Here is a 12523-nt window from a genome sequence, read left to right as displayed (position 1 = left end):
GCTGTAATCCAGTGGTACCGCTCATATTCACTGGTCTGAAAGTGGTGAACAAACCCTTTCCCGGGCTGAGACAAACTAGCTAGCTTCGAGGTTGGCTGACCTCACAATGTCTAGCTTTTCTTGAAAATTTATTTTTTAAGTATGTCTGAGACCAAATCAAGTTATCTTCCTCTGTAGGTGTAAAAAAGTAAACTCTGATGTATTCATGTGTGCAGCGCGCTACACACGTGTTTTGTCAGTCGAACTTGGTTGTAACGGTTTCCCTCTGACCAACCAATCAGAGGATGGAAAAATGCTGACGCTATTCAGGGCTAGCTGGCCCTGTGAGGCGAATATGAAATCTAATTGGTTAAAGAAACAGAGCTTTTTCTTTTTCTTTGGTAAAAAGTGAGCAGAACAGACTTTGAAGGCCCTGGGCAGATTAGATTGACATGGCAGCACATAAAGGCTGAAATCTGATTGGACAAAAAATCTAACATCCACATACACGTACTGGAAGCAGTGCAGCCAAGAGAAACACTACGAAATGAAGAGAATAAACTGTTGGGAATAAATTAATACAATTTCATGGAACAAATATTATAATTTATTCTGTTAGTGAAGTCAGTGCTTCTGAAGGCTTTGCTGGCCCTGATCGCCCACCACTGATACTCACTGTTAGCACACAAATTTTAAAAATTTAAGTAAAATGAAATAAGATAAACATACAATATTGTACACTATATCAAGTGCACTTGAAAGTATGTAAAAAAAAAAAAAAAAAGTGAGTTTGTGCATGTCACCTATATTTATATATTATATTTAAGGTGGTGCAGCAGGAATTATTGACACCTCACAGCTCCAGCATCCCCAGATATTAAGCTCAGGTTACTGTTGTGGAGGAAAGTAAAGTGGGCCTACTCTGGGTTCTTCAGTTTCCTTTTTTAATCCATAATATGAGGTAGGAGAATTGAGTGTGCTAAATTGGCTGTTGGTCTGTTTTCTGAAGCATGTCTTTTATAGACTATATATTATTACACTTAAAAGTATACCTTGTATAAAAGTATAATTCTTTTTGACACCTACGTTTTTTAAAGTGTACTTTGATACTAGCATTGCAGTATAGTTTTATGCTTGCATTCTCCAACCTACTTGGCAGTTCTCAGCAAGAATACGACTAATAAAGACTAAAAGGGTAAAGGCTAACATGTACCTCCTCAGAGACAACACAACCAGCCAACTGCATCTTTTTCCAAACCTCTGTTTATCCACTGCTGCAAAAATGAGCTTGGAGACACTTGCAATTGACTGGTGTGGCTGTGATTGACAGGAAAGAGAGTAAAGTGTGCCATCCCTTCTATCCAGGGAGCTTTTGGCCTTCCATTAATAAATATGATTTCAAGACAATAGTAAAACGTGCCAAATCAAACATGCGGATGGCCTGCTGTGGCGACCTCTAATGGAAGAAGCCGAAAGAAAGTAGTGTAAATACTTTTCTGTTGCTCCACTCAGGAGCCAAATATGCTAGCATTTAAAAAGTAAACTTGGCATAGTATTCTTTAGGTGCACTTAGAGATTTTATTTTTAAATAAGCGACAAAAACAAAAATCTAAGCTAAACACAGCATCGGCTCTCTTTACCCAGCATTTTCCTTGCTAATGTCCGGTCACTAGTCAACAAAATGGATGAACTGCGATAATGCATCACCAACAACAAGAAGATTTTGGATGCTAAAATCATTATTTTCACAGAAACATGGTTGAACAGCGGCGTTCCAAGCGTTATTAAGTTAGCTGAACGCTACATTCTCTGGGCAGTCAGGACTACAGAGGATTCCGGTAAGACCAGAGGTGGAGGGCTGTGCATTTATATAAACAAAGTTTGTTGCACAAACTATGTTTGGCACTGCTCACCTAACCTGGAAATTGCTAAAGTGTAGACCCTTCATCTGCCCAGAGAATTTACATAGGCTATAGTTAATGTTGTAGACATTCCACAAAATGCTAATGCCAAGCTTGCAATGAAAAACTACATGCAGCAATTAGCAGACAACAGATAACATATCCAGATGCTGCTTTTGTTTTTGTGGGTGCTTTAACCATGCCAAATTAAAGACAAAAAAAAAAACTCTGGACCAGGTTTACACAAACATACCTGATGCCTACAAGCTACCCCCTCCCCCACATGGGACGGTTGATCTCCCCCAAGTATTCACCACTCATCCAAAGGTTAAAACCTACAGTGAAGATGATAAAATTGTGGCCATTGGAAGCAGACTCTGTACTTCAGGACCGGTTTTGACATACTGACTGGAACAGATTTGCCACTCAGGTGACCTGTGGACATTTGAAAACTATGCTTCCTCCATATAGGATTATACAAACACCAGACTTGTAGCTATGCTTCTGCCATATTGGTCTATGTAAACACCACGATAGACAATGTTACCACACAGACACAAGTCACTTAGTACTCGAATCAGAAGCCTTGGATAAACAGAAAAGTATGCCTCTTACTGAAGGCCTGCATCACTGCCTTCAGATCTGGTGATGCGCAAATGTAGCCAGGGCTAGGTGAGGCATTAAGATGGCCAGGCACTGCTACAAGTTAAGGATTGAGGAACACTTCTCCAACTGGAACACCCAGCGTATGTGACAGGGTATCCGGGCCATTCGTGACTGACAAGCCCATCAACCCCTCCCCCATCCAAGATATCTCCATTCTTAATGAGCTAAATAACTTCTATGCTCACTTTGAAAGGGATAACCAGGAGTCAGCAACCAAAGCCGAGCTCCCTGTGGACCACCAGCCTCTTACACTCTCTCCAGGCGATGTCAGCCTGGTGCTGAGCAGGATCAATACACAGAAAACTGCAGTCCCTGACGGCATTCCTCGACGACATGTCCTCGAAGCATGTGCTAAAGAGCTGGTGGGGGTTCTAACGGATTTATTTAACCTCTCCCTAGCCCAAGCTATTGTGCCCACCTGCTTTAAGATCACTTCCATCATGCTAGTGCCAAAACACTACACCACAATATGCCTTAATTATTACCACCCAGTAGCACTCACCCGCCTCATTACCAAGTGCTTTGAGCAGGTGATCCTGGCACATCCCAATGTCTGTCTTCCCTCCACCCTAGACCCACACCAATTTGCCTAAAGAAAAAAAAGAAGCAGAGATTCCATAGCACTGCACTCTGACCTCTTTCACCTGGACAATCAAGACATGTATGGCAGAATGGGAGAATGCTGTTCCTTGACTTTAGTTCAGCGTTCAACACTGTCATTCCCTCCAAGTCAGTCACCAAACTTGGAGACCTGGGGATTAGCACATCACTCTGCAACTGGCTACTTGACTTTCTGACCAACAGGCCCCAGTAGGTTTGGGCAGACCACCACTGCTCTTTCACCCTCATTCTTAGCACTGGAGTACCACAAGTCTTTGTGCTGAGTCCCTTTTTCTACTCCCTCTTCACCCACGATTGCAATCCTGCATATGGTTCTAACATTATTATCAAGTTTGCAGATGGCACCACAGTAATATGACTCATCAAGAACAACGATAAATGTTAATCGATATTGTTCTCTCACAGAACAACCTCCATGAACCACACCAGTCTGGGTTCAAAGCGGCACATTTCACAGAGACGGCCCTTTTGGCTGTTTCTAAGAAACTGCATGCTACTCGATCAGCCAAGCTGTCATCTGTACTTATCTTCCTGGACCTTTCAGCAGCATTTGACACAGTCAACCGCAAGACTCTCCTGGAAGGACTCTCATACCAGTAACATAGAGGGGATCCACATCTGCCCCGTGCAGACTCACCACTGGTGTCCTACAAGGCTCGGTACTTGGTCCTCTCCTTTTCTCCCTCTATACCCACTTCATTGGTGAAGTCATATCCTCACATGGGTTTTCTTACCACTGCTATGCAGATGACACTCAACTCATCTTTTCCTTCCCTCTATCAGATACCACAGCTTCTGCTCGGATCTTTGCATGCTTGACAGACATATCCTTATGGATCAGTGCTCATCAACTAAAACTCAACCCCAGCAAAACAAAACTGCTGGTCATCCCAGCTGATTTATCTTCAGGTCAAGATCTCTGAATAACTCTTCATGACTCTCTGCTCTCCCCTTCAGCCACTGCTCGTTAACCTAGGGGTAACTATGGACAGTCAACTGTCTTTCTCACATGTTGCTAATGTGGCTCGTTCCTGTCAATTTCTTCTCTACAACATTTGAAGGATTCAACCATTTCTGTCCACACAGGCTGCCCAGGTGCTTGTTCAGTCTTTTTTAATTTTAAGACTGGACTACTGCAACCCTCTGCTGGCAGGTCTTCCTCTGAACGCTATTCATCCACTGCAAATTATCCAAAACGTAGCTGCACGACTTGTGTTCAATTTGCCCAAATTCTCCCACACCACCCCACTGCTGCGCTCCCTTCACTGGCTTCCAGTAGCTGTATGTATCAGATTCAAAACACGGATGCTTGCCTACAAGGCCAAAAAATGGACCAGCACCATCTTACCTCAGAGACCTCATCACACCTCGCACTGCACCACGCTGTCTGAGATCCTCCAGCACTGCTCGACTGGTCCCACCTTCTCTCAGAATGTGAGGTAAGTATACTTCAATGCTCTTCTCTGTTCTGGCACCGAGGTGGTGGAATGAACTTCTACTAGATGTTTGTACAGCAGAGTCCCTGGCTATCTTTAAGCAACGGTTGAAGACCTACCTCTTCCTGAACACTTAAAATAGCACTTTCCAAGTTTGCTTTGTAGAATTCAAGAGTGATATTTATATTAAGTTTGTAATCTAGCATACCACTGTAGATTTATTCATTGCTAGAGACTCAAAGCACTTCTGTACGTCTCTCTGGACAAGGGCGTCTGCTAAATGCCGCAAATTTAAAGGATTTAAAGAGAGGAGCTGAACCACCTGTCAGCATGGTGCACTAATAACAAACTGCTGCTCAACACCAAGAAGACCAACACATCAATAGAGGAGTGGTAGACATCTACGAGGACCTCTCCTTGACAAAAAACAGCTTTAGTCAAGAAGGCTCACCAGCACCTCTGCTTCCTGAGGGCTCTAAAAAGGACCACTGCAGAGAAAAAAATGCATTGTGGGAACTTCACTCCCAAAGACTGTTGACACTTACAGGAAACGCTGTCTCAGGAAAGCATACAACATCACTAAAGACTTATCTCATCCTGCCCATAGACTGTTTGACCTCCCGCCCTCTGGAAGGTGCTACAGGAGCCTCAGGACCAAACAAGCAGCTTTTCCTTTACAGCTGTTTCCATGCTAAAATCTGCACCCCAGTAGCACCACCTACCATCCACCCCTCACTACCACACCCCCCATCCCAGACACACATACTGAATACTATACACTGCATCACCTAACTATATGTTGCACTGCTCATGATACACTGTATAAACACTGTAATACCCTTTTTGCAATTTAATAACTGTTGAATATGTTGCTTACACTGTATATAATAGCCTTCTTTTACATTTGTGGCATTTAGCAGACGCCTTTGTCCAGAGTGATGTACAAAAGTGCTTTGAGTCTCTAGCAGTGAATAAATCTACACTGGTATTAGATATATGGTATAGATATGGTATAGATTACAAACTTAAGATAAATCAGACTACAACTCTTGATTTTTACAAAGCAAACTTGGAATCAACTGAGTTAATAGATATACAAAGTCACACTTCTTTTGCACTCTCCAAATAATTTTGCACATTTATATAACCTTCTCCTAAACAATGTATACAATATCTCCTTCATAGTATGTAATCCCCTCACTGTGTACTGTTTATTTATCTTCATATTGTTCATTTTATATTGTGCATTCATCTGTGTTTATTTATGTGTATCATATATCATAGTCTTACCAACCTGTACATATGTAATTATTTTAACTGCAACCAATGCACTTCTGGTTAGATGCTAACTTTATTTTGTTGCCTTGTATCTAATTTAATCTAATCTAATCTAATCTAATCTAATCTAATCTAATCTTATCTGATTGAATTATACAAAATTACATAACTTGGGTAAACTTTATACCAGTTATGATAATGATACAACTGGCCAGTTGTGCAAATTCTCTGTCTGTTATTACAAAAAACATTGTTATTACAAAAAACATTAACCAATGAGTTTGTGTGTAATATTTTACTGTGCTTTACTGTTTTGTTACTTGGTGCTTTAGTCCTTAATTGTCTCACTTGTATGTAGGTGGAAAGAGTTTGAAAAGGTCAGATAGAAAATATTTGACTGCATTTAATTTGCAGTGACATTTCATTTCACATTGGCTTTTGAGCTCTTTAATCTCATGTTCTCACTCCCTGTCTCTCTCACTCTTTTTTTTTATCCTTCACAGTTGTCGTGTTGTACATACAAGGCATAGGGACAAAAGAATGGAGAGAGGTAAGTCTGACTCATTCATTTTTCTCAAGGTCATTTTACTTTAAACCTGTCAGAAATGTTACATCCTGTGTCTCTGGAAAAGAATGTATCAGGAGAAAAGTTTAAGTTCTTAATAGACAGAGGAAATGCTTTGTGTTGGATTTTTCCATCAACCCATCTATGCTGTTTTTGGAGAATCGAAGAGGTTCCTTTTGATTGGAGATGCTATTTTTCTTCTAATCAGCCTCTATGTCACATTCGCACGCACGTCAGGGTTCTTGCGTTTAATTTGCACTTTGTACAATAATCAAAGACTCTCTGTGGAGGAGCCTGCAGGGAATCAGTGAGTCTCAGTTACTACATCAGTATACAAGACCTCACTCTCATCAATATACTAATTGATTGAAGAGCCCTTCTACAACTGTCTATTTAAAGGCACAAACCTTCTAACTTGGTAGTGACTATGTTTCAAAGAACCTGTTCCATTCCACCAGGATCAGGCAAATTACAATAAAGTTAACATCAGGTTTTCATAATTGAGCTATATGGCTTACAAAAAATACACCATTGTTTCAACCTAATTTTTATCTGTTGCATCTGTAGCATATCTGAACAGGGACAATGAACTGGTATTTTTTTGTGTCAGTTAGAAAAGAAAACTAGCTTGATGGAAATTTACATATAATAATATTCCAACAATTGTTAGTTCATTAAATCAATGTTTCTTGTCAAAGATGTTAGTTAGGCACCCCCTTAGCTTTAAAGTAAATAATTTGTGGTTGTGTGTTAACAACATACGCTTTGCATTTTCTTAGTCTATGCTTTATCACTCATGGATACCACAAAACCTTTCATATTGTACATTACAGTTGAAGAATTAAAAAATGCTGGAGTATTGATTTAATTGACTTACACTGTTGACATGAGAAGCACTAACTAGGAAGCTTTTTGTTGTATCCCTTCCTTGCTTTTTGCCGACTTCCTGGAAGAAATGGGGGAAAACAGCATGAATAGAGAGAAAATGCAATTACCAAATGAGACAACCCACCTTTTTACATGATCTGACACATGAGAACATGACACTAAATAAAAAAATTATTATATTAATAATTATTAATTTAATAATAATAATTATTATTAAATTATTTAAAAAAATATTATAATAAATCACATGTTTATCATTTACATTTTAAAGCATATAATATTAATTGGTTTTATTGCAAGGATTTCATGTTATGATTTTATATTTTTGGTTACTGTAATTTGTTTATTAGGATAGGTTTATAGGTGAACATTTACACTGATTAGCCATAACTTTACCACTGGCAGATTATTTAAATAACATTGATAATCTTGGTGCCTCTTATCAAAGTCTCCTGTTAGGGGTGGGAAATGTTAGGCAGCAAGTGAATAGTTAGTCCTTGAGGAGAATTAGGCAAGCAAAGGACCTGAGTGATTCAGACAAGAGCCAAATTGTGATGACTAGGTCAGACCATCTACAAAATGTTATGCAGTAGTAAGGACAATCAGAACCAGGGTCAATAAGTCCCTAAAGCTTATTGAGGCATGGAGCATGAAGGCAAACAAATCTAACTTGAGACTGTAGCACACATTGCTCACAAAGGTAATCCTGGACAAATGCAGACATCACTGCTTGCCAAAAGAGGCTCCAAAATAAGTATTTTCCGCGAACTGTACCATGGAGAAATGAAAAAATTGGCCTGATGAATAATGTTTCCTTTTACGATACCAATTCCAAAAATGTTTGTACAATACAATAAAAACAGAATGCAATGAATCACAAATTTTGTAAACCCATTTTATTGTATTCACAATAGGACATAGAAAACATATCAAATGTTTGAACTGCATACTGTACCATTTTAAGGAAAGAAAAAGGTAATTTTGAAATTGACTCTCCAAAACTCTCCAAAAAGTTGGGACAAAGGCAACAAAAGGCTGAAAAAGTAAGTGAAACAAACAAGGAAAAGATGTTTTTTGCAACTAATTAGGTTATTTTGCAACAGGTCAGTAACATGATTGGGTATAAAAAGACCATTTTAGAATGTGTAAAGAATGTACACGTTCACCAATTTGTGAAAAGATGCATCTACAAATGTTCCTCAACATACCTTCAAATGGCACTGCATTAAACACTGGCATGTATCTGTGATGGACATCACTGCATGGGGTCAGGATTACTCCCAGAAATCACTTTCTGTGAACAAAGTTTGTTGTGCCATCTAAAAATGTAAGTAAAAGCTCTATAATACTAAAAAGAAGCCATATATGAACATGGTCCATAAATTTCTTCGTCTTGTCTGGGTCAAAGATCGTGAAATGGTCTGTGGTAATGTGGAAAACAGTTCTGTTGTCCTTGGAATCAAAATTTAACTTCATAAATAATCAACCATGTGTGCAGCGTCCTCCGGACAAAAGAGGAGAGGGATCTTCTGGCTTGTTGTTAGCACTCAGTTCAAAAGGCTGCATCTATGATGGTATGGGGTTGCTTTAGTGTTTATGGAATGAGCCATTTGCCCATCTGGAAAGGCACCATCAATGCTGAAAGATATATCCAGGTTTTAAAACAGCATATGCTTCCACATCCTGACATATTTTTTAAGGAAGGCCTTGCATATTTCAGCAGGACAATGCTAAACCGCATACTGCATCTGTGACAACAGCATGGCTTCATAGCAATTTGTCTTTCACCAAAAATATTTGCTGCATCTTCAAATGAAAAATACGACAAAGACTGTTAGACTGTGGTAAACATGGGCCTATCCCAAATTTTTTAAGATGTGTTGCTCCCATCAATTTCCAAATGTAATATATTTTCTATGTTCCATTGTGCATAAAATATGGGTTGATGAGATTTGCAAATCATTGCAACCTGTTTTTATTTACATTTTACACAGCATCCCAGCTTTTTTGGAATTGGGGCTGTGCATCATTGGGATGGTTTGTACATTGCTTACCTTGGAAAAAGAAGGCACCAATATGCATAATGAGAAGAAGGCGAGTCGTTGTGCATTTTGCTGCTCTGGGCAATGTTCTGCTGGACAACACACATACACCACCTACCTGAGCATTGCTGCAGACCAAGTACATCCCTTTATGGCAAAATTATTCGCTAAAATTAGTGGTGAGGACCTGAAAACCTTGGTCAGGAATGGTTTGGGGAAAACCACAAAGAGGTGTTGACTTGGCCTAAAACTTTTGCAAATCTCAATCCTATCAAACATCTGTGGGATGTGCTAGACAAACAAGTCCGATTCACTGAAACCCAAACTCACAACTAATGGGACTAAGAATCTGGGTATATCGGTAGGAGAATGCTGAGGATGGAGTCGCCAGGCAGGAGGAAAAGAGGAAGGCCAAGGAGGAGGTTTATGGATGTGGTGAGGGAAGACATGGAGGTAGTTGTTTTGAAAGAGGCAGATGTCGAGGACAGAGTAGTGTGAAGACGGATGATCTGCTTTGACGACCCATAACAGGAGCAGCCGGAAGAAGAAGTTAAAACATGTTTATACCTTACACAAGATTTATTTTGGAAGAGACTTATTGAATGAAATTAGAGCTTGGCTTTGCTGCTAGATCAGAGAACTGCCAGTTGTCTCCTACACTGTGTGGATGCCAAAAAGAAGAACAGCTTGGACTGTCCCATATGTTTCTGTTACATGTTTTCTCAAATTCCACAAGCCCTTAGGGCATGATGAGATATATACTTTGTGTGCGTGTGTGTGTGTGTGTGTGTGTGTGTGTGTGTGTGTGTGTGTGTGTGTGTGTGTGTGTGTGTGTGTGTGTGTGTGTGTGTGTGTGTGTGTGTGTGTGTGTGTGTGTGTGTGTGTGTGTGTACGTGTACGTGTGTGTGCGTGAGTATTTCTTTGTAGATTTAAAAGGGTGCATGGGCAGTTTTATTTACCATACATACAAATTTATTTTACACACACACCCCTATTTTAGGTTACTACAATCAGATATTTCTATTTAACAATTTTTGTAAAAAAACACAAAAACTTCAATCATTGTAGTTTTGGGCTGTTAACCAGATCCTTTTTTTTTTTTTTTAAGGTCTACTATGATATGGAAGAAGGGTTGTAGAAATAATCAGAAAGTACCCTCACAGCTCAGAGAGAGTGCATAAAAGGTTCAAGAGCCTGGTAAAAAAAAAAAAAAATTTAGGCATGAATATAAAAGCTTTTAATGTTAATTCCCAGTTGAAGTGTCTCGCTGCAGGCTCTTGAAGGCTTGTATCCAAAGTCCCATATGTCAGTTATTGACTGAGACACACCTGATACCTGACCACATTTTCATTTAAAGGCTGAGGGTTATAATAGTGACTTAGTAATATTACGTTCAGTGAATAATCATCCTTCTTTCAGATAAAGTACAAGAAATTTTGTTTTAATAAGACCATCAGTGTATAAACAAAATGCACATGAGGTCATGGGCAAAGCAATAAAATTAAATTAATTGAAAATGTTGTATAAAATACTTTGGTGGTCACTGGAGATTACATTGGGCCAAACAGCAACTGAGCTATAAACAGCATTTTTTACAAAATTACAAATTTGCAATCCTTGTAAATTACACTTATGTCTGCAAAAACCAAGTGGCGCTTATTAACAGAAAAATACGAATTTCTTTCCTTTTACAAATGTTCCCAATTTGTTTACTTTAGAGACGTGTATAAAGAGCTGATTTGGAAAATCCTTTTTACAAGTGCATTCAATGTGTTTATACACTTAATCACCTTTACTTATTCCCTCTTGAATGCTGTACGCAATCAGATGATTATGTTTCTTTGAGACAGGCATAAATTTGCTTTTAGTTCTCTCTCTCTTTGCTTTTGACTATCGTGTATGCCACACACACACACACACACACACACACACACACACACACACACACACACACACACACACACACACACACACATACACACACATACACACACAAAAACAAACAGCACACAAAGGGGCAAGGCTAGGATTTATTTATGATGATGCGAAGAAGGTTACAAACCCATTAAGAGGGTGGCATGTGTGATTCATGTGGGGTGTGTTCATACATAGCAATCACATAATTAATAAACGACATATATTAACCATCTAACCAAGTTTCTCGCTTAAATTGCAGTTAACTGGATTAAATGAAACCAGTAGCCAGCATAAAAAATTTTGTTTTTAATAATACATAAGATAGTTAAGAGCTGAGCCAAAGGGTCAAATTTGTTACAGTGGTGAATATTGTGACATTATTCAGCGTATTATATTTACTATATAATTGAGTCTATTTGATCAGTCACTTGCATTTGACAGGTTTCGACCAAAATCTAGTTTTTCTGTTGGTGTGAATTTCAGAAATGAACATTTTATCATAGAACACCTTATTATTAAACCAAACTAGTTAACAATAAAACACCTCATACAAAAAAAGTGCTTTGTGATGAATCCATAAAACTCTCACACACATTACTTCACACGTCATTTTCTGTAACGTTGACTTGTTTTTGAGTCAACTGACCTGTGTTTTTATATGTGGATTGCATAATCTGTTCCTATAAAATTGCTGTAAAAGTAAACGTGTTAAGGAGGTTTTTGTTATACTGGTACTTGGAAGTGGCACACACATGCATGCACACATTATAATCCTTGAGTCTTTGTAACTTGAGTGTCCTCTAAATAAGACATGATGAATCAGTCAGTATTAATAGCTCTTGAGACAATGAAATACATTCAGTGGCTGCGCAGGTACCTTTAACTCTCAACGGAAGCCTCACAGTTTCTTTCCAGTGGTAACTGTCACAGAAAGGTGGCCTGCTGAGAGACCCTGCCTCTGTCTGCTAGGATTCACTCAGCGGGAGGTTTAGGAGATGATTTTTGCAGGGGCAGGCAGACCAGTGAGGGGTGCATCGTAAGAAGGGGTTTAACAAGAAAGAGTATTGTGAAAGAAAGCATCTTCGAGAGCATTCTCTTTTTTTTTCATCGGCTGACTGTAAATCCCATTTCAGTAAAATCAATGAGAAAATGAAGAAATACAGAAGGTATACATTGTTTACCAGTCAAAAAAGATCAATGCTCATAATATCTTCTTTTTTATTATTTTTT

General features: G+C 39.0%; 1 protein-coding gene across 1 annotated transcript in view; it reads left to right on the top strand.

Moving 5' to 3' along the window:
• LOC310718998 (copine-9-like) overlaps window positions 1–12523 on the top strand; it is a 95490-nt gene that overhangs the window by 18308 nt on the left and 64659 nt on the right. Inside the window, exon 3 of the mRNA XM_083528180.1 lies at window positions 6385–6431. Within this exon, the coding sequence (XP_083384306.1) occupies window positions 6385–6431 (47 nt within the window). The remainder of the gene's footprint in view (window positions 1–6384; window positions 6432–12523) is intronic.

The sequence above is a fragment of the Silurus aristotelis genome (genome assembly GCF_946808225.1).
Source record: "Silurus aristotelis genome assembly, chromosome: 2".
Classification (NCBI taxonomy): Eukaryota; Metazoa; Chordata; class Actinopteri; order Siluriformes; family Siluridae; genus Silurus; species Silurus aristotelis.
The sequence above is the reverse complement of the archived record's forward strand: the minus strand, read 5'-3'. Positions and strand labels throughout refer to the sequence as shown.